Below are 23175 nucleotides of genomic sequence, written 5' to 3'. Positions count from 1 at the left end.
ACAGTGGGCACAATTGATTAAAAGTGTAACATTTATTTATAAGGTTACAAAAGTTCAGATCAACATGGTAACATTGGTCTCAAGATAAAAGAGGGAACCCAGGTGAAACACTTATAGTATCATGATGATCTGAACTTCAGATTACACATGTTGCGAGAAAGATATTCACTTTCTACAAATAGAAAAATCTCGCTTCAACTCCAAACAAACAACTTGTACTAAACAGTAACATAATAGACGCATATATATATATATATATATATATATATATATATATATATATGTGTGTGTGTGTGTGTGTGTGTGTGTGTGTGTGTGAAATTATCTGTGTGCGCAAATTTACCTACCAAACTACTGTCAATTTTCAGTCTACGGATTTGAGATTTGACATTTGACATAAGGGGTATTGAGATTTGGGAAAATCTTTTTAATAAGTTTTCTGCCAGAAATTTGGCTGTCAAGGAGTCAAAGTTCAATGATTTGACCTTTGAAAATTCTACCAATATTTTGGGTCTAAACACTTGCAATTTTAGATGTAGATTACTTGGACATGGATCAAACTTTAATTTGATTGGAATAAAAAAAAAAAATGTTATGGGTCAAAGTTTTTTTTTAAATTTGACCTCTGCAATCTACTAAATTACTCAGCCAATTTTTGGTCTAAACATTTGAAATTTTACATAAAGTGTATTAAGACATAGGGCAAGCTTTTTTTTTTTTTTTTTTTTTTTTTTTTTCTAAATCGGTTTTTGGCCGAAAATTTGGCTGCCAAGGGGTCAAAATTAAAAATTTGACCGTTGCTGTTTAGCAAACTATTAAGCCAATTTTGGGTCTAAATATTTTAAATTTTACCTAAAAGGTATTCAGACATGCATCAAGCTTTGTAATCAGTTTTTGGGCGAAAATTTGGCTGCCAAGAAGTCAAAGTTGAAAGAGTTGACCTTTGCGGACTCTACCAAACTCCTCTACCAATTTTGGGTCTAAACACTTGAAATTTTAGATGTAGGTTACCTGGACAGGAGTCAAACTTTAATATATATATATATATATATATATATATTAAAGCTTAAATAAATTAAAAAATAACTTCTGAGTAAATGATGAGATTGCTGTTCAAAACAAGGATAAATTCTTTTTAAATCGTGCATAAACAATAAAATGGTTTTATGTTGTGTTTTTTTTTTAAAGATTACATAAACCATTTAGAGTTAAAATCTATTTGTGTTTAAATTTGATACATAATACTAAACGTTTAAAATGAATATAATATCATAATCAGTTTTCACAAGATGGTGTCAGACTGCTCATGAATCATGATCTTGTTTTTTGTATCATTAAAAACAAAAAAAAAAAATGTTAAAACGTGCACATTTCATTACTATGTAAAATACTAAATTGATTTTAACTCCATAAGCTTTATCATGTCATAATGTATTGAAAATGTTTTAAATACCGCCTTTACACTATTTTTATTTGAATTTTTGAAGAAACTATTTAGCAAAGTGATCTCATTTGCCAAATTATGTTTGCAATTCAAATGTACTATTTCACAAAGCCACTGGACACCTAAAAAAAAAAGTGCCAAAGAACAGTATAAGAGTTGTTCACTGTTTAAATTATTTGTTTCTCCTATTTTCACAATTCAAACAATAACAAAAAAAATATTTAATATCTGATGCAGAGTTTCATAAACATTTTTTTTTATATAAACAAATCTAAATTGACTCTTCCAATAGCAGATTTCCAAAACAAGCCAGAAACTAAGCATTTTGCAAATCGGAAGCCATGAAAAAAGATTTCTGGCAGATTACAATCAAAGACAACGTTATAGGTAAAATGAATTTAAAAGTTAACAAAGGCTATTCACTACCACCCCCTAATGGAGTACTTGAATTTTTGCGAAGGAAAAAGACTATATATATGCAAGCAAATATAGGGGGAAAATGCAGATAGAGGACGATTTAAATCCTAACCTATGTAATATTTGGCTGCATTGCTCATAATGAAGTTCCTTTCAAAGAAATAAAAAAATAGATTTTTTTTAATTGGTTTAAAAAAAATTTGGAATCATTGCTTACCTTTGACCAAAATAAATTCTTCATAGAGAAAAATTTTTTTTTTTCCATTTTTTTTTTTTTTTCAAAACTAAAGATTTGATTTTTTTTTTTTTTTTTAAATCTTTAATGGAAAAGTTGTTCCAGCCAATACTGACCAACTCTTTGAGGAGTGTTTTTTTTTTTTTTTTTTTTTTAAAGCTGTTTACATGATTTCCATTTGGCAAACATTTACTCAGTTTGAAGAGTGCACAAGCACCAATAAACCTACATGCCATCATGGGTTGAGCACTTTGGTAAGTAAATTCACTAGTTACCATTAACAATGCTAATCTCTAAAAAGATTTTGGAGTTTAAGATTTGGACTGATAATTTATATATAGATCACTATTCCCATCTTTCTTGATATATTCAAGTTTTGAACGATGTAACCCCCGACTTTTTCTTTTTAGGTATGTCTTTTCAAACTTGGAAACCTTAAAAGTTGAATTTGAGAACTTGGATGGAACTTTAAATAGTAAATAAATCTTTCTTAAAAATAAAAATGTAATTTTAAACTCAACTATAAATAGCAAAGAATTTAGCAATTCGATGTTTGATTCTGACTATTATTGACTTATTTTTCACATTTACCATCGTATCATTTACCAGGGGAGGGGCAAAAAATTAAATTCAATTTCTTTCATCATTAATATATTCTATTCAGTCCAGTAAATATCCCAATAATAAAACATTGAACACCAACAATTTCATTGAAAAGCTGTTACAACAACAAAAAACAAAGAAAATAGTTTACTGTCAAGATTCATCAGAATAGAAGATTTGTCAGGATAAGGAACTTAAGAATCGCCACTCCCAAAATTAAACTGACTAGAAAGACTGCTTTCAACCAAAATTATTATATTTATTAAGTCAGACCTAAATAGCAATGAACCTGTCAAATCGATGTTTGTGACTAGCCAGGTAAGTTTTACATTTGTAACTATCATTATTTGATTTAAAAATCAAAAAAAGAAAAAAATTCCAATCATTAGCATTCCATTCAGTCCAATGAATATTTCAATACTAGAAACGTACAGAGATTCTGTGGGTAAAAACAAAATTCAAAATGGTGCATCAATCATATAGTTAGATATATATGATAGCAGGTGTGTTGTTTTCTGTGTCACGCTTACATTCAAGTTGTTTAATTGTTATGTACTTCCATTTCTTGTCAAATAATTTTACCAAGAATTCTCGTAAGTTTTGATTAAAGCTGATGGCATTAAAGTCATCTATTTTTTTTTTTTTTTTTACAAATAATTTTATCAAGATTTCTCCATAAGTTTTGGTTTCGATTATGGCTGAAGGAACTGAAATTACATATTTCATAAGTTTATTTTGGTTTCAATTCAAGCAAATGCACCTAAGTAATATGGATATATATATTTTTTTTTCTTATTTTGGAAATCGCAACTTTATAATATATAAAAATCTATAGAACATTAACTCTGCAAGAATTTAAATATATTTAAGCGTACCTTATGAGCAGGCTACGTTGGGTGTCCCTCCAAGCTTAGATAAATACTTTTGCAGTTTTACCAAAAGAGCTACAATAACATCCAAGCGTCTCCATTTACGCTGAACATCTACAGAACGCCAACATCAATATATTACATATGAATGGGTCCCCTATAAAATCTCCATGGGTCCTGCTAATCTATATATATAAAAGCCAAACGTCTGTGTGTATGTATGTTTGTTTGTAACGCTAAAACTTTTGAAAGACGGAACCAAACTTGACAAATTTGGTATCATATCGAAGCCCCATCACCCGGATGACAAATATCGAAATTTCACGTCAAACGGACCACTAGAAGTTGGTCAACTGATCAGTTATCTTCGAGGGGGGCCCCCCAAAAAACCTGTCATTATCTATATATATAAAAGACAAATGTTTGTTTGTAACGCTAAAACTTGAGATGTTCAATATCTGCTTTTGTTTTTTCATTGTTTATACGGTCTCGAGCAACGCCGGGTAGCCCTGCTAGTATGTATATATAGTACAAACTTAGCAAGCACACAAAACCCTTTAATGGTGAAGAAATGGCATAAAAGTTTTAGCTTAGCTCCAAATAATTAGTTTTTTTTTTTTGTTTTGTTTTTTTTAAATCAATTCCTAAACAAAAAAGTCACTCCTGCATGCAAATTAAAATTTAGACACACCAATAGAATACAAAGGGAGAGTACTCTTACTTTTACAATTCACAGGAGTTGCTTTTTTCAGTGTTTCTTTGGTATTAAAACAAAAATAGAATATCAAAATATCAAATTTCATTTAAAACCATTTAACTGTCATGTGGAAATAATTTACCTATCCAAAAATTACAAAAAAAATAAATAAATAAATAAAGTAAAAAATTAATTAACAAAAACAGATTGTAAAGAAATTACAAACTTTACTTTAACAGATTAAACAGGGCAGGTAACTAAAGTTGCTTTTATTACAGTTCCCTCAAAATTGAATAGTGGTCAATCAATTGTAAACTCGTGAAAGTACATACTTCATGTAATAATGCAGTAATGCGTTACTAATTACAACATAAATATTAAGTACATAAAATTGGTTTTTAATTGAAATTCAATCTTGCCACTTTCAATTTTAGTTTTAATACCGAAGAAGCACCCTTCTTTCTTATTCTATGTAAATACAATTACTACTGCTCACTAACACTTTCAAATTGTGTGTGTATGTGTGGTGTATCTATCAAGCCTAAACTTGATAGATACACATTTTATAGTATTGATATTAATAATAATACTTCCATCTTTACAGATTTGTCAAGTTCATCAATCTTCAAATAGATTGAAAGTCATACACTACTACTTAATACTTACTATTAATACTACGAATACCAATAATATTAATACTACAGGTCTTCTTCATTACTTTAACAAAATTCAAAAATTGAAATATTGAATTTCAAGTGAAACTAATATCTACTGAACCGTCATGTTGCATTAATGAAAATATCCAAAAATTATAAAAAGAAATTTAATAAAATTAGTTTTCGAAGACAATCGGTGAAAATTAAGTTTTGCTAAATTGGCCAAAGATTTTTAGTTTTCAGAAAATATTCACCTCCCTTTTATCATAAAAAGAATCCGGTATTTTTTTTTTTTTGGGGGGGGGGGGGGCTCAAAACTCAATTTTTGCAAATTGTCATCAAGAACTATTTTCATTAATAATTTTCTACCTCACCATGTTCCGTGATTTTGGGATATGTTCATTACTATGACATTACAATTCAGTAAATACCATTAGTTTTACTTGAAATTGAATATTTTAATTTTCAAATTCTACTACAATAACGAAGAACCATAATACTACCAAAACTAATAATTCTCAGAAAAAACCGGGACACAAAGTTCTTGTTGAATTTTTAACTTTGATTTCAAATGATGTATTTTCAAATAAGTTTTCATTATAACACATTTACTTCATATATCATTTTAAAGAGCGTTTTTTGCTCTAATTGTTTAAATTACAATCATTTTAAAAACAATTTACTTTTCAGAAGATGGAAAAAAGCAAATTCGTACAGTTTTCTCATTTCAATTCAAGCTAGGCCAAAGAGCAAAACAGCTTGTGATATCAACGAAGCGTTTGGCCCAGGAACCACTACTGAACACAGAACAATGGTGGTTTAAGAAATTTTGTGGCTGTGGCAAGAGTCTTGAAGATGAGTGCAGTTGTTGGCCATTAGATGTTGACAACGATCAAGAACCTTGGTCAAAGCCAATCCATGCACAACTGTTCGAGAACTTGCTTCTGAATTAGACACAATGTATACAACGATTTCCAACTACTTGAGAGATTGGAAAGACAAAACAAAACTTGACAAATGATTGCTTCATGAATTAGACGACAACCAAAAACACCATTATGAAGCGTCATCTTCCCTTCTTTTAAGCAACAAGCATCACCAGTTTCATGACTTGGTTGTGATTTGTAATGAAAAGTGGGTTCTTTACGACAACTGAAAATGTTTAGTTTAATGGTTAGATGCCGATGAAGCTTCACGACACTTCCCAAAGCCAGAATTGCACCCAAAGAAGGTCATGTTAACTGTTTGGTAGTCTGTGACTGGTCTCATCTATTAGTTTTTTTTTTTTAATGCAGACGAAACCATTATGGCAGGGAAGTACTGTCAACAATTGGATGAATTCATCAGATACTTTGACAATACCCAGCATTAGTCAATAGAAAAGGCCCAATTCTCCATGACAATGCCCAACTGCACGTTGCTAAACCAACCCTGCAAGTTAAACAAATTGGGCTATGAAACTGCCTCACCTGCTATAATCTCCAGACCTCTCACCTACCGACTACCACTTTTTCAAGCCATGACAATTTTCTGCGCGAGAAATGTTAAAAAACCTAAACGATATCAAAAATGCTTTCAGCAATTTTATCACCATCAGAACGCAAGATTTTTATGTTACTGGCATAAATACCCTTGTTTTGCATTGCCAAAAGTGTGTTGATTCTGACGGTGCTTATTTCGATCAATAGATTTTTGTTTTGAGCCGAGATATGTTCATCTGAATTTAAAAGCTAAAAACTGCAAGAACTTTGTGTCAACCCGATAGAAAAAGTTCATAAATAGAAAAAATTTATATACCAAACACTGATATGCACACTACTGTTGTATAGCTTAGAGACCTGGCACTTTTGTAAACATCTTAAACATTACATCATGTATCCACTCTTCAACCAAATCCAAAACTGCACCATCTATGCAAGTCGTAACACCACTGGCATCACAGACTCTTCTGAACAGGAAACTTTGCTGGTTTCAGCACATTCTTTGACAGTAAAATGAAATTTATCCGGAAATTAGTAGACCAAGTCATGCAAACAAACTCAAGAAAATATCGGGGCAGCCAACTAAAAACAATGAATTGCAATGGTGACAACAGACATGGAGCTTATAACTGGTTCCCGCATTCTTGGGGTTGGTAGCTGGAATGACTTCAAGTATTCCTCAAACTAAACTCTTGATTAGTCTGGGTTGACCGACTTGACACAGGATGTTGTGAACTTATTTTAGTCAGCTTAAGCCCACTCCAGAGAAATGTCATCTATTATAATAAATCTCCCCTGTCTGTTTAAATGTATGTATGTATGTATGTATGCCTAAAACTTTCGACAGAGGTGACGGATTTTCACGAGATCAGTATCATTTTGAAGCTAGATGTGTCTGATGTTTTTGCAAGCTATTTTTGCAAGTCATTGTATCGGTTGGATTGACTTTGCCTAATTTTAACGTTCTGAACTTCTGATCGCGTCATGGAGTAGCGGTAAGACGTCAGATTTTCTTTCACTTTCTTTGCCGCCTTCGCGGCAAGGGCTCGAGCCTGCCTGCCTACTACAACTTTTATTTTCTTTGTTTTTTACTCAACACACACCTCCAAACACCCGGGCAATGCAGGGCACACCAGCTAATTACAATAATAAACAAAAAAAAATTGCAAAAATCTGGTTAATTAATGAGAGTTCCTTTTGCATATCAATATTCATCAAACCAGCAGAACTGAGTATATTAAAAAGTGTATTTCTTTTAAATTGAAAATTAAGTTGCTCCAAGGCTTTATATTGAGTGAAGCAGTCACATTTGCGAATGATTTTTTTTCCAAGTGGCGACTAGAAATAATAAAACGCCCCCCCCCCCCCCCCCAACGGACAATCTTCCAAAGCTCATTACGGAGTGCAAAATGTCTTTTCAACTATCATTTTTCTTAAATAAAATGAGCAAAGTCAAATTATTTAAACAATAAAAAGTTTAATGGAATATTTTTTTTTTCTAAATGAAGACTGCTTTAAAAAACATCTGACTAAATTCCAATGTTCATACCTTCAAGTCTCAACATAAAATTAACCGCATATTTACAATTACACTTATTTTTTTTAAAAAACTACAAAAATCTGATGTATGTATTTGTCATGGAACGAAGATGTCATATTCCTAAAATCACATTAGTTTGGCTTGTAACTTTTCTACTTGGCTAATAAATGAAAATATTTAGTTGTCAAAGGTCAACTAAAAGAAATTTGTAAAGTCTAGCGATGCTTTAATCTAATTTTCAGTGCAACAAATGGCTAATTTTTTAATAAAAAAAAATATTTTTCTGAAAGGCAAAATTCATATCAGTAAAAAAAAAAAGTCAAAAATGAATCTAAGAAATTCAAATAAAATGCACTAAAAATCTTATTAAATGTTTTTGTAAACAACCATTTCACGATTGTTGCTTTTGAGTACCTGAAGAATAGAATTCCTACATATGTGGCTTTGAAATATATAGTATACACACTAACAATATACATTAAAAACCATTCAAGTAATAAGTATAATAATCAAAAATAAATTATATAAAAAAAAAAATAAAATAAAATAAAAAATAAATAAAAACTGAGGACCGAACTTGTCCTTTGGTCATTGGAATGTAACTGATTAAAATATAAGCACTGACGATGGAAATGTTGCTTGAGCTAATTTGTAACAATCAGATATAAAACTATGGACATTGGTAGATACAAGATGTAATAGCTAAATCTCATCTAATATTGATCAAACTTAAAATATTAACTTGAGCCCGATAGAACAAACTAAATTTTATTTCAAACTTGAGCCCAATAGAACAAACTAAATTTTATTTCAAACTTGAGCCCAATAGAACAAACTAAATTTCATTTCAAACTTGAGCCCAATAGAACAAACTAAATTTTATTTCAAACTTGAGCCAGATAAAACAAACAAAAATTATCTGTCAAACTTTTGTCTTACACACACACCAAATGGGCAGACAGACTCTCTTATAAAGATTGAACACACATCTAAATAATTGAGCATGCAATCCAGCCCATTTAGCAATGAAAATATGATTTCATTTTGAATCATGACCAACTAACGAAACCGCTCATATGTGGACAGATGTAAGAATGTGTGTTTGAACAAGCAAAACATTTGGATTAGTGGGAAATGAATACAGAGAAGAAAAACTCGAAAATCGAGCAGACGACTTCTTGGATCACCTAATCAGGTGCAAATGGTTAAAATAAATAAATGTTCACCTTTCGTTAGAAAATTACACAAATTGTAAAGGATATTTTAGAAGTTGTAAATGTATCTTCCTACATTAGCAGAGTTTTCAATTAAATTTTCTTTTTTTTTTTTTTTTAATTTCTAATCTATATTTTTACTAAGGATGGGACGATTCCAATATTTTTCCGATTCAATTACCAATTCCGGACTAAATTCCCAACTCAGATTCTTTCTAAGTTTCTACATATTTAACTATAAAGTTGTTATTTTTCACGATTACCGTAAAAACATGTTAAATGTGCAGATATTTTCATAAGGATAAACTTGTGAGGGATGATTTATCGATTTTAGTTTTACTAATAGTTCAAAATTAATATATATTAATTATTTTAGTATTATTACTAGCGGGAGAATGTTTAAAATTCTTTTTTTTTTTTTTTTTTTTTTTATATAGAAAATCAAATAAAAAGGTCAATTAAAAGAATCATTTTCGGTATCGGAAAACGGGAGCAAATTTTTCTGATTCCCATACTACAGCAAGTTGCAATTTTTTCGATTCCCGATACCAATTAATCGTCCCAACACTAATTAGTATGCTTGTCGCTTCGACAGTTATTCGTAAATATACTTTAAAATAAAAATGGGATATTCCAAATCGCACCAACTGTTATTAGACTGAATTCTCTTATGAAAATGGAATACTGCCAGCCAGTGTCTGGTGGCTACAGATCAAAATACTCAACAAGTTATTAATTACCAGCTAGTCTATCATACAAACGGAACTTTAGTGCGTGCGGGAGTTCGTTCCAATGGACTCCGAAATGGCTGGGCCGGTTTTATTGAAATTTCACACGAAGGTACTTGATATGTCTGGGGGTGTTCTTACATAGACGCATTCTGATACAAAAGCTAAGTATCTAAAATCAATAATAGAAAAAAGCCAATTAGAAGAGGAAGTCCAATTTTGATCAAAGCTAACACTTATACAATCTAGCATCATAAGTGCTTTTGATAAATTTAAACACCACACAAGCAGAAAGGCCCAACTTATAAGATCAACTATAGATTCTTTTATAAGACGGGCACATTTGAAATAGAAGTTTCTTTTTAGAGCACAATTGAATCATGATACTTGACTTTTGTATGTTTAACTTTAATTCAAGTGATTATGTAAAAATTTTATAAACTCAACAGTTTATCTGGTAGGACACGGGTGCGTTTAAAATTAATGTTTCTGCATTGAGCACAACTGAACCATGATACTTGACTTTTGCATTTTAAACGAAGTGAAACGATCAGGGCTTTATGTTACTTTACGAATGAAACAGTAGCAGTTATGAGTGATTTTTCCAAGTGGCAACTAGAAATAAGAAAACGTTTACCTTTTTGCAATTGTTTTTCACTGACAAACTTACGGAGCTTATTACTTAGTGGAATTTCAACCTTTTTTTTTTTTTTTTATAAAACTAAGTCATTTAAATAAAAGTTTAATAGAACTATATATATAATATATATATTAAACAAAAGGCATTTCAAAAAAACATCTGAAGAAATTCTAACGTTTATACCTTCAAATTTCAACATAAAATTCAGTGCATATTAAAGATTACAAAAAAGATTTTTAATAATGTATGTACTCGTCACAGAACGGAGATGTTATATTCCAAAAATCATGTGGGCTTGGTTAGTAATTTTTGTTTGGCTCGTAATATTTAGTTTTCAAAGCTCAACTAAAGATAAATTTGTAGAGCCCTGCCGAAAGACTTCTCTTGGTCAACAGTGATAACAAATCTTGGGCTGGAAACCTTAAAATTTCATAGAGGGGGAGAAGAAAAAAAAAAAAAAAAAAAAAAGAGTTCAATACAGAATCCAAACCAGTGCATCTAAAGAGAATTTAGCAATTTTCCAGAATAGTTGACAAAGCAAAAATAAAGAGGAGAAACAAAAAATATACAGACAAAAAATAAATGTTATCGATAGTTATTTTACTTTTCTACCTACATGGATAATTTGTGTTTGAACTTGAAAAATATGTTTAATTAAAAAGTTAGTGTAAAACATGTTGAGCTAAAATGAAAAACAATGTTGGTCGAGTCTTGATAATCGCTTCAAAATTTAAAATTAAACAAAATACTGGTAGAAACCCATCCAATAAATGTCACTATTCATGTTAAAATATAATCTAGTATTTTGTTTAATTTTCAATTTTTTGCAATTATTGAATTGCAAATGAGACCATTTTTTCTTCTTTTTTGTATTATATATATATATATATATATATATATATATATATCTTTCATCTTAATTATAAAACTCTGGACCGTCCGAGCATCCTCATTTGCTTGAATTTTGTAAATTTTAGTTTCAGTTTCAATTCTAGCTAATGGCACCCAAGTCTTTTTTTTTTTTTTTAAATCATGACTTGCATTTCATTAATGGATTTTAAATAATATAAAATAGAGAATTGACTATAATAATAATAATAAATGCGAAACCTGTATGACTCGTATTTAAATGTATTTTACAATTGGGCAACAAAATGGCACACCCTTGCTAGTTTTTAACTAAAAATATACTTTAAAAACACAAAAAAAATATTCAAGTATGTAGAAGAGTAACTTAGCTTGCCTTTGGTAACATTTGTTATACGTTTGTTTTATTATGCAACCACTTGTTTTGTTAGAGCTATTCACAGAAATTCTTTTTGTTTTTACTTCAATTTTTGGTGTACAGAATTTCATACATTAATAACTGACCCTATCTGCCGACATTAGTAAAAAACAGTACCCCCCCCACCCCACCCCGAAACAATTATCCTCTTGCTTGGTAAAAATAAAACGGGGGGGGGGATTGGGAGGGTTTAGTCCATGGCTAAAAGTGTCATTTCCTTTCGCAAGTTTGTGAAATAGAGAAAGTCATAAGAAAAGAGTTTGTTTTTTTTTTGGGGGGGGGGGGTCAAAGGTTGACCAGAAGCCCATCCAATTTAAACACCTGTATCCCCCCCCTCCACCTGAAAAGGAAATGACTCATCATAAAGGCAAAGCAAGTAAAAACTCATTTACTGTTGGATGAAACACATTTACAATTAATCCTCCGCCCATCATGGTCCAATTTTAACAAACACAGAAACCTTCACCCTCTCCCCAAAACCACTGACTGAAAGTCCATTAATGAAATGTAAATACTCGCCTCCAAGGCAACCCTGACCCTAACGCTAGTTAATACTGATTTGAGCTCTGAGCAAGCGGCCTGCCAAAATTTCACAGAAGCGTCAAATTTATCCTTTTTGTTCTCTTTCTGGTTACATCATGACACATAATTAGACTTAAGTGCAGATAATCCACGGGAAGTGCTTTTAATGACGTAGGGGGGGGGGTCGTCTAGTTTGGTCTGTTTGAAACAAAGTAGATTATGCCTGTGTAGCAAAGATTGTCAGAGTTGAAATAAAAGCATTATCTATATATAAAACAGATTGTGTGTGTGTAAATATTTAACCGATAAACACTGAAACTACTGGTCACATAACACTGAAATTAGTTTTTAACAAGTAAAATCTTTGTTTCGATGGATGAATAATGCATGCAGAAATATATCAGCAAGTTAAAATGCAAAAATGTTCATTTAAACTTGCCGACATATTTCTATTACTTTTGCACATGCGCAAATTCATTCATAGCTTGAAACGGTTTAATTTTAAATCTTATCTATCTGTTGAAAGCTCAAACGGGAGAACCTACCTATCTAATATTCATGGTGAACCAAGTGCAAAAGAGATCCAGACAATTGCACTTAAGGGAACAACAAGGATACTATAAAGAGCTCTCGGTTGGTTTCAATAAAAAGTAGGGCAATGTTGGCAGCTGGTTTGGCTGCCCCATACCCAGCGTTACAATCTTCAAAGGAAAAAGAAAAAAAAAAAAAAGGAAACACAGCGGGAGTGCTAAATGTTTTTGTTATGATTCTAGCAGATAGCAATAAAGTGATTTATTTTTTTGATATTTAATAGAGAATTGGCTTTGTAATAATACTAAATCTGAGTAAATTAAAATATACTTAAGCATATTTTACGATTAGACAAGGCCAGACCACCACCACCCCACCCCCGCTAGAGTGTGCTGCATCCCTGTTCCTGTTTTACAAGCCCTACTTTAATGAAATGTGTTCTGATGAACTTGTTGCATTTGTACCCTCCACCTTATATATTCCCGACAAACCTGTCTGGCAAAAAAATCCCACCCCTTCACACTAAAAAGGAGTCTCTAGATGCCAGAAAACCTACCGTAGTAGCCATTTCCTCTCAGTCTACAAACTTTGGAATTCACTCCCTGTTTCCAGCTTCCTTGACTGTAGTTAATATACAGGAGTGTAAATGTAATGTGAATAAATATCTCATCTCATAGTCTGCTATTGACATCATCCCAAATAGAAGCCCTTACGTCCAAGTGATAATATGACTGATACTTATATGGTGGATTTCTATAAGTAGTTTGTTAACTTTATAGTTTTGAGACACTATGGACGCTATTGGATGGTGTTTTCATCAGCCATGTTAATTGCCCATTTCTCCTACAACCTCTATACTGCTTTTTTTTTTTTTTTAACTGAATAAAAATTTAAAATTGTGTTAAAACAAAACTTATCCAGGTAAGTAGAAGAGCAACTTATCTTGCCTTTGGTAACATTTCTTCTAAATTGTACATTTTCTTTTTTTTTTTTGTGGGTTTCTCTGCTAAATCCCCATATTTTTTTCAGTTGTAATTTAATAAACATTTATATTTGTTGATCTATACAAAAATGTTTTCATATTTGTACCTTACTACTTTAAGACAACTTAAATCGTCCACCCCCATTCTTATTTTTTTTTTAATTTCTGGTTCATGAACGAAACAAAAGTCCACATCTACATTCGTAACTCTCCATTGACATTTTTAAGCAGTTTTACTAATCGCATCAAAAATAGTTTTCTTTATAAAATTTTAATTGATCAAAATGTATAAACAAAGTAAAAATTAAAACAGCACGAACTAATAGAAAAAAAAAATTAAAAAAAAAAAACTCGACTAGCTACAACCACTATCAACAATTTCACCCACTATCTGTGCCTACATCTAAATGCAGATTGTATGAACAAAGAACTTTTCCTAGAACTGTCCACCTGTGGAACAGTTCCACTGACATGCTTCCTGGCCAATTATAATATGGCAATCTTCAAATTCAATATAAACAAGTTCTTGTTGAGCTGTCCCCTTAAATAATCCAAATTCTACACAACCATTACTAACCTTTATCCTCAAGTGACCTTCGGGCCTTGATAAATGGTAACTCCTTAGTAAAAAAAAAAAACTCCCATTTTGATTTGGATTATTCCAACTATTGTTCTCATCTTGAGTGTTATGTGCATATTTCAGCTAATGTAACATCCAAACTTCAAATATATTTTGTCAAAATCTGGAAATCCAATTCCGAAATTTGTATGGCATTTCCAATAGAAGCCTATATCTAATCCTGGATTTTGCAGGGGGGTGGGGGGCTTTTGGTTTCACCCATAAACAAGTCTTACATCGCAATTTTGTTCCTTTGTATCGCCCACACTGGAGCATGAAGCTTCAACCTCTACAATAATGTCACAACGGAATTTTACTGTTATGCCATAGGTCCTTGCAAACAGTAGTCCAAATAATCCAAGTATAAATTATCAATCCTCATCAAAAAAAATTCAGAAACGTAATTCCGTTTTAGTTTATTAAAAAAATAGTTCCGAAATAAATACTGAAACTTAAAATTCAAATACAACTTGCAATATATAACAAAATCTTCATTGAAATAATCTGGGTTAGAATCCCTTTTCAGAATTATCTCCGATCAACATGAGTCATGTTTAACAGCTAAAAAGATATCTGCTAACTGGAAACCTTACATCGAATAAAAAAAAAAACTCCAAATAGAAGAATGGCCTTTGGTCAAAACTTTAAAACATACCCCCTCAACGTCAATACGCCCAACAAAAAGCTAAATTCCACTCCTTCACTGTAGAGATCCTTCCGTTTAAGAAAACCTTCTACTCCAATAGTTTCTTTCTCAGAACTGCTAGACTTTGGAACTCCCTTCAGGGATTCTTCCTTCCCAACTGTACTGACATACAGAAGTTCAAATGTAATGTGAACAAACATCTTGCTGCCAACTTCCCATCATAATGCTCCTGCAACTTATGTTCCCGATAGTAGCCCCCCTACTTCAAAGTGTCAATGTGCCTTGTTTGGGGTGAAAATTGAAGAAAATTTTTTTTTTTTAATTAAAGTTTTAACAGACTCTACTAACCCATTGTTAGTATTGAATTATTGGCACTTGTACAGTCTAATCAAGACATTAAAAAAATGAAAATATCGAAAAAAGATTATATTGTATGTATCCGTTTTGGACTGAAGATCTCCGGAAAAAAATTTAATTTAATTTGATCGAGTAGTTTTGTTTTTTTTTTACAGCGGAAAAACACGTTCTTATGAGAGCGCGTTGAAGTCAGCCATTGTGAAATTTGCTAAAGCTGAACAGCATGACATGGGGAGATAACTCAATGTAAAGTGCCGACACTCCCTTCCCATCTCTAATTCTAGCTTTTCTTCCTAAAAATCGAACCTTTTGCTCGGTATCATAACAAATTGTTTTTTCGTTGTAAAAAAAAATTTTAAAAAAAATGAAATTAAGTGAAATCTTTTTTCGGAGAACTTCGTTTCATAACAAATACGTGAAATATAACCTTTTTTTTCGATATTTACATTTTTTTAATGTCTTCACTAAACTGTACAAGTACCGAATTATTTACACACACACACACACACACACACACGGGTTGTTCCAAAAAAATGCCTTTTTTTTTTTAATTATTATTCCACCTGAATGGATCATCAGAAGGAATTACAAATTGCATTGTTATGATGGCTGAATTTATGACCAGAAGTTTCATTTGTTGCAGATAGTGACAGCATGAAAATTTAAGAAAGCAACTTCTATTATGGATGTGCATCAGAAGCAGAGAGATGTCATTGAATTCCTGGCAAAAGTATATTACGGAGGCAACTGTAGAAAAATAAATAGGAGAACAAGAAGATGGCTTGTTTTAATGGTACCATGCCAGCTTCATAGGCCTCAAACTTAAATAAAAAATAAAATTAAAATATGAGACTTCACTTTTTTTCGAACAACCCTTGGAAGTATATATATATATATATATATATATATATATATAAAAACACACATACTGGCTCACTTTGCCGGCTCAGTATAGCATTTCAAAATTTGTTACTTGAAACATTGTATTTAAAATGAAGATTAAATTCATAATTTTCTTGTAAACACAAAACAAAACCTTGCAACATGTGAATATATATGTTCATAAATGTCAAAATACAATTGTAGCGGTGATCTATAGATTTTAGTTTTACTAGTAGTTTAAAATCAAATATTTAACCACATTATTAGCAACAAGAATGGGGAAAATCTGTTTTAAAAAAAAAGGGGGGGGTAAAAAAAAAAATAATTCCTATACCGATTATCACAATACTAATTTGGACTTTTCATTTTGCTTTTTTTCTTTTTTCTTTCATAAAATAAAATTTATGCAATTGTGGGGGTTTCTAAATGCAATACGCACCTCCACAGCTTTGTAAAACGTCAGCATTTTACACAATAACAGTAACGTCATCATTCCATGTGTTTACTATTTTCTGTGTCAATTTCTATGGATGTGCATTGGTACTATAATGGTTAATGGAAGTGAAGTTTGTTTTTTTTTTGCTATCGGATTTTTATATTTATAATGAAGGTTTTTTTTGAACAAACTACAAATAAGAGTTAAAATAAAATTAATTTTAACATCTGTTGACACTTCTGTATGTAAAGATAATATTGCTAAAAGGCCTTCATACTTTTTTTAGTAAGAGGCACAAAAAATAAAGTTCACCCTCTAACAATTTAAATAATCAAATAAAAATGAATTTTTTAAGCCGATTTTGTATTTTTATTATATCCAGAGTCATATTTTTTTTTTATAGGAAGATATATTTTTAATATAGGAAACCTGTTATAAAAAATCTTTGTTTAAAGTTCATACCGCAGAATATTGGAATTTAATATCATTTAAAGCTTTTAAAAAAAAAAAATTTTTTTTTTAATAGTAATTCAAATAATTATATTACCAAGAAAAAAAATTATCAGGATTTGTTTTTTTTTGTTTTTTGTTTTTTTTTTTGTTTTTGTTTTTTTTTTTTTTAACATTGATTTTATCTCCAATTTTATTTACAACTTTAAGGTAAGTGAAATAAACAAGATATTAATTATTTGATCTTTTTAGCGTTAAAAAAATGTTTAAGCTTTTATGGACCTACATTTATTTTCTTTAGTTTTCCTAACACGAAATAGGGACGGACACACACACACACCTCTAAAAGGAAAATGACTCGTGCGCCACCACCGAGAATTGAAACCAAAACGTTCAGCTTATGATTTACTTTTTCCTTTGACGTTAATGTCTGAGCTATGAAGCAATGTTTGCTGCAAGGTTAATAATTAAAACATGAACCAATAGCTATTACGTTACACATGCAAATTTTAATGCTGTCGTTCGACCATCACCTGGAAAATTCCATTTCTTAATTTTCACTTTTGCACAAATTTTTCCCTAGTTAAAAATCAAAGAGATTTGAATCGATTCAATTACCCTATATATTGAGTATCATGTCTAAACCAAAAACCGAGAAGTTTGCTAGGCAAAATTTTATATATATATATATATATATATATATATATATATATATATATATATATATATATATATATATATATATGCATACAAACATTTTTAGAAAGAGGTTTGTGTTTACTATAACCTTTTTCCGCAAATATTACGCAAGTATAAATCATGTAGAATATCTGCATGAATATAATTACCTGTAATAGTTAACTAAACATCATCTCATAAGAAATCTGAATTAACTTATAGGGAATTAAAAATAATATGCAAATTAGCTAGATCTTCTGCAGATGAATGCAGTACCACGACCCATATGAAACGTGTTGTATTTTAAATAGTAGTTTTAAATAAATATTTGTATGTTATTTTTAAATAAATGCCAAATCCAGTGATTTTGAAGAAAAAATTTTTAATAGAATATATTTGTTTTTTGTTGTTTTTTTTTTAAGTCAGTTTCTATTTAACCCATAGTTGGGGCCCTAACAGGTACTACCACTCCGGGTCAGAGTGGACCTGGGAGCAATGGCAATTAAAGGGTGGCTCCACACTCCCCAAAGCCCACAAGCTGGGGACTCCCCATCGGATATAGTTTAAAATCATATCCAGGACCTTTAATAAAAAAAAGTCTAGGATGCTTCGGTGCAACAAGGCAAAAGAGGTGTCAAATACAGAACCCAATGTAAAAGCAGTGAGCCATTATAACACGTACAATAGATAATGACTAACTGCAGAAACAGTGAATGCAAAGTCATTTAACAGGCATAAAATATTTTTTTAAAAGTCAGGTTGGGGGAGTGGGGTAGCAAGTTTGTCTCTTCCAATCTCTCCTGTCCGCGCATGCCACAGTACCCTGTATTGCAACAATAAAACTATCAAACTTCCCTTTAAGTTTGACAGCGTACCTGTTACTTTGATGAATAAAAAAAAAAAAAAAGACTTACCTACCTTACTACAACCAGCCCCCTTTTTGTTTCAATCTGATATACGTTTTATTTTTTAAAAAAAGGAGTCTCCCTCAAAATTATAAGACATTGTTCGATATAACTGGGATAAAATAAGTCTATTTTTATTTTATTTTATTTTATACGAGAAAGATTTTTGAAAAATAGATATACAAAGATTTAACTTTTTCTGTCTTTGTTCAAACCTCACTGCAACATCCTATTATCTTACATTGCTATCAGTCTCCTCAAAAACATTTTTTTGTTATTTGAATTAAAGGTTCTCATCAATCGAGCTTCATTAAAACGGTATTAGATAGCGAGGAGATGGTTTTATAAAAAGTTTGAATGACACCTAACGGTCAGAGGTGACATCAAAGCAGAAATTGAAAAGGGGGCATAACTTCCAGTTGGCAGACAAGTGTTATACCAATTCTGGTGTTACACTTAATCTAATTTGTTCTTGATCAGCGAGTGAGAAATCCTTTGAAAGTGGGGGGTAATGCCCCCCCCCACACCCACCTATTAAAAAAAAAAAAGTCCCGAGTTCCCTTTTAAGGGAGCTGGATTTTCTCTTAGCTTGTGTCTACCCTAGCTCTTTCGGGGAGTTAAGTAAACATGAAACTGAAGCAACCGGACATGAAACGTGGGCATTCTCCCCCAGGATCCAATGGGAGTGGAACAGTGGTATACAATAAAGCTAGGTGTAAAGAGACAAGTCTCTCTATCATGCATAAAAACTCAATATTTTCCTTTGTCTTATATTCTAATTATACATAAATAAACTGAATAATTGACATCCACATTGTTTTTATCAGCAACCAGAGTTTCGCAACGACGAAAGGATTTACAGACATTCCTAACAATAAAGTACAGATTCCTAGCGTTTGCCGAAGTTGACAAGGTGTTATTCTTTTGAGCGTCTATAGCATCATGCCATCAGATACAGACTACATATTCTGTCGCGACTCTTCCCTTTGGAGTATACGATGTCGAATTAGATCTGCTATAATATAACAGTTGCTTCTGTTGCTTACAGATTATTTCATGGCTCTTGCACCGACCGCAATGCTTACATACTGCCCTGTGCTGCAGCTGAACAGACCAAACCGGCGAAGATCTACATTCTAATCAGACCCTCTGCATAATCACGCTGCTCAGAGATGTACCAGTGATCCTCCTTCGCATTGTGTTCTGCAATACTGAACGTGCCGCCTTAAAATTGTGAATCACTATCACATTTTTGGAGTTCTGTATTGTCTACCAATCGTGTCATTGCTAAGCTTTATGCATTTCCTAATTAGCTTAGTAGCCTCTATTTATTAGCAACAGTTTTATGACCATGGTTTAAAGAAAAAAAATAGAACAAATGATATGCCGGAGGGGGTGGGGGTAAGAGTTTATACACCCACCCTAACACAAAATGTACCACATGGTGTTGATTATCTATACTTTTTTTTTTTTTTTTTTTAAATAAATGTAAAGAAACAATTAGTTACCTGCTGCTTGTCTCACTCCATTTCTTTTTACAGAATCATCGCTTATTAATGCTAAAAGCTATTCGAGGGTAAGGGTTAATGCAATGAATAGCTTAACAGTTAAAGATTAAGCAATGATGCAAAATGAAATGAACAAAATTTTATTTTTAAAGTTTGTTTGGATTTGCAAGATGAAATCTGACCAAACCCAACATATCAGGTGAGACTATTTGCACAGCATAGAGGTTCTCTTTAGGATAAATCTTTCATACAGGTATTGTCATCTGGAACATTCCTCTTCCTGAATAGACCACTGTAGAAACGCATGGATGCCTAAAATCGCAGGAAGGTTGATCGGCCAAGGAAAACTTGGAAGCAAAATCGGAGAGGACGGAATCTGGAGACAGTTGAGCCACTAAACTGGAAAGCGGGCTCAAGTAAATAGAAAAAGTCTGACACCATAAGGGAAAGTGACATTAAATTAATAAGAATTAATGACATACTACTACTACTACTACTACTACTACATCGATTTGGGATGAATTGCCTTCGTTTGGTTAGTCGGAACCATCCAGAATAGAAATTTCCTCATATTAATGCCATATATACAGAGTTCCTATTTACAATGCCTCCCCACAAGACAGAGACACCAAGGTTGGTTTTTTAACGTGGAGAAAAGGGAACAAAAATGAATGATTTCTCCACTGACAGAACAAAAAATTGAAGTATAGAATTTGAGGAACAAATACTACACTTTGATCTTGGCCCGAAGGAAAGAACGTCTCATATGCAACACCATATATACAAAGTTGGAGCTCATTTCTAAGTATAAAAGAAGATGTCTTTATAATTTTTGTTCTCCCTCGGATGGGGAGGGAAAGGGTCTTTTATAAGTATGTAAATTAAGGACATTCCTTGGTCTTTTAGTTAGGAGCAAGACTATCTGCTCTGGTGCTGAACTTGAGCTTCAGTGTTATCGATCGGTGAAGAGAGCTATTAGACTGAGGTAATACTTTGTTTTGTCCCAATCCAGAGCCCCATTTTGGAGAGCTGGATTCTTCTCCCCATGCCCTGTGTCTAACTACCCTCATGGGGAGGCAAGTAAATATGAACAAACAAAGTTATTAATGGAGTCCTACTCACAAATTTATATGTGGAAACAGTTCCTCACCATATTCTAAAATATTGTTTTGGTGTTATTTCTTTTTACCACTTTCTCAGACTGATTACATGTAATCGCTTAAAAAAATAGAAATTTATGGCAAAGAAATGGCATATGATGTGTGGCTTCAGTTTTATCTAAACAAGAATAAAAAATACAGTTTCAGAAAATCTAGTTAAAGAGACTTTATGAATGAAAGGACGTTTTTAGAATTTTTACAAATTAATATATATATATATATATATATATATATATATATAACATAAATATATAAAAATGCGTCCCGTCAAAAGATGCGACTTAATGCAGGCATTTATGTGCAAGGGGGGAAATGAATTTCAATACAACGGCAGGATTCCCACGCTGCTTTTATCACTAATAAAAACATAACTTGCATAACGATGAATAAATAAAATGACTTGAAGAAAAACTCGCGCAAATAAGTGATTACTTCCCCCCTAAATTTTTTTTTTTAATTTTTGCAGTCAAGGCCGCACTAAGCTGACCAAACAAGCCCCCCCCTCTCCATTTCTGTATCCCAAAATGTCTACCAGTTAACACATAAGATTAGACGGTTAACAAAGGAAAAAAAAAAAAAAGAAAAGAAAAAAAAGAAAAAAAAAAAAGAAAAAACAAAAAGAAAAAACAAAAAGAAAAAAAAAAAGAAAAAAAAAAAGAAAAAAAAAAAAGAAAAGGGTGTGTGTGCGTGTGTCAGAGTCAGTCTCACCTGGTTTGTCAAAACGTGCTCTTTTGTTGCCGGGATCCATGTAAAGCCGCTTTGAACCGGTGTGGAGGGCTCAGAGCTCACTCCAGCACCACACCACCTTCAGAATATATAAGGTCACCACCTCCGTACTAATAGCCGCGCCAACCGAGGACGCTATCCACCTCGATATCTGTGGCACAATGGCCCACACACGCGCAAGAAAGTAGCCAACAAAAAGGTAATTAATTGTCAACCAAGGAACCTGAAAATAAAAAAAAAATATACAAAATTGTTAATGTTTTCAAGTAGATAACAAAAATATTGCAAGGTTCAGAAAATAATATAAAAATTAGTTTTTACAGAATTAAAAAAATTTAAACCAGATTTTTTTTGGGGGGGGGGGGTAAAAATTGCAACAAAATAAAACAATCGTATATAAAATAAGAAAATCCAAACTGGTGTTATTCTTAAACAATTCCATTATTTTAGGCCATTTTTTTTTTTAAATCATTTTTAAAAAGTTCAAATTTAAAAAATAAAAATATAATCATAAGCGTTATTTAGATACTTATTTAAAACATTTTAAAATATTAAAAAAACGTATAATCAAAAACAGTTTGAGGTTTATTTTTTTTAAAACGAATTGTTTCAAAATTAGAAAAAAAGCTGACTAAAAATAAATTCGGACGCAACGGGCACTGGTTGTTCTGTAACTTCTGATAGGGCGGCCATGATAAAGTGGAAACTTTCCATTTTATCATAATTGTTTACAGTAATAAAAAAAACAGAAGTCCCTAGATGAAAAAAAAAAAAAAAAGCTATTTTTAGTTTTGAAAAGTTTTTAATTCTAAAAAAAAAAAAAAATAATAATAAATAAATAAAATAAAATAACCGAAACGGCGAAGACGTTCAAATAAAGATCTCGGTATGGGGGTGATCGAAAAATAAAAATGCCCCCCCCCCTTACATCCACGTCAACACGACAAAAGGTTTATCTAAATTT

The 23175-nt window shown here is 31.7% G+C and overlaps 1 protein-coding gene across 10 annotated transcripts in view; it reads right to left on the bottom strand.

Moving 5' to 3' along the window:
* The window catches only part of LOC145267102 (C-terminal-binding protein-like), a 259066-nt gene that overhangs the window by 54188 nt on the left and 181703 nt on the right, over positions 1-23175 (bottom strand). For all 10 annotated transcript variants that reach the window (XM_080123111.1, XM_080123107.1, XM_080123116.1 and 7 more), the window contains one exon: positions 22194-22434. In XM_080123111.1, coding sequence (XP_079979237.1) covers positions 22194-22233 — 40 coding nt within the window. In that variant the 5' untranslated portion in view covers positions 22234-22434. The remainder of the gene's footprint in view (positions 1-22193; positions 22435-23175) is intronic.

This window comes from Euprymna scolopes, chromosome 42 (assembly GCF_053919585.1).
Source record: "Euprymna scolopes isolate OS-2025 chromosome 42, ASM5391958v1, whole genome shotgun sequence".
NCBI lineage: Eukaryota > Metazoa > Mollusca > Cephalopoda > Sepiida > Sepiolidae > Euprymna > Euprymna scolopes.
Note: the sequence above shows the minus strand (reverse complement) of the source record. Positions and strands in the feature narration are given on the sequence as shown.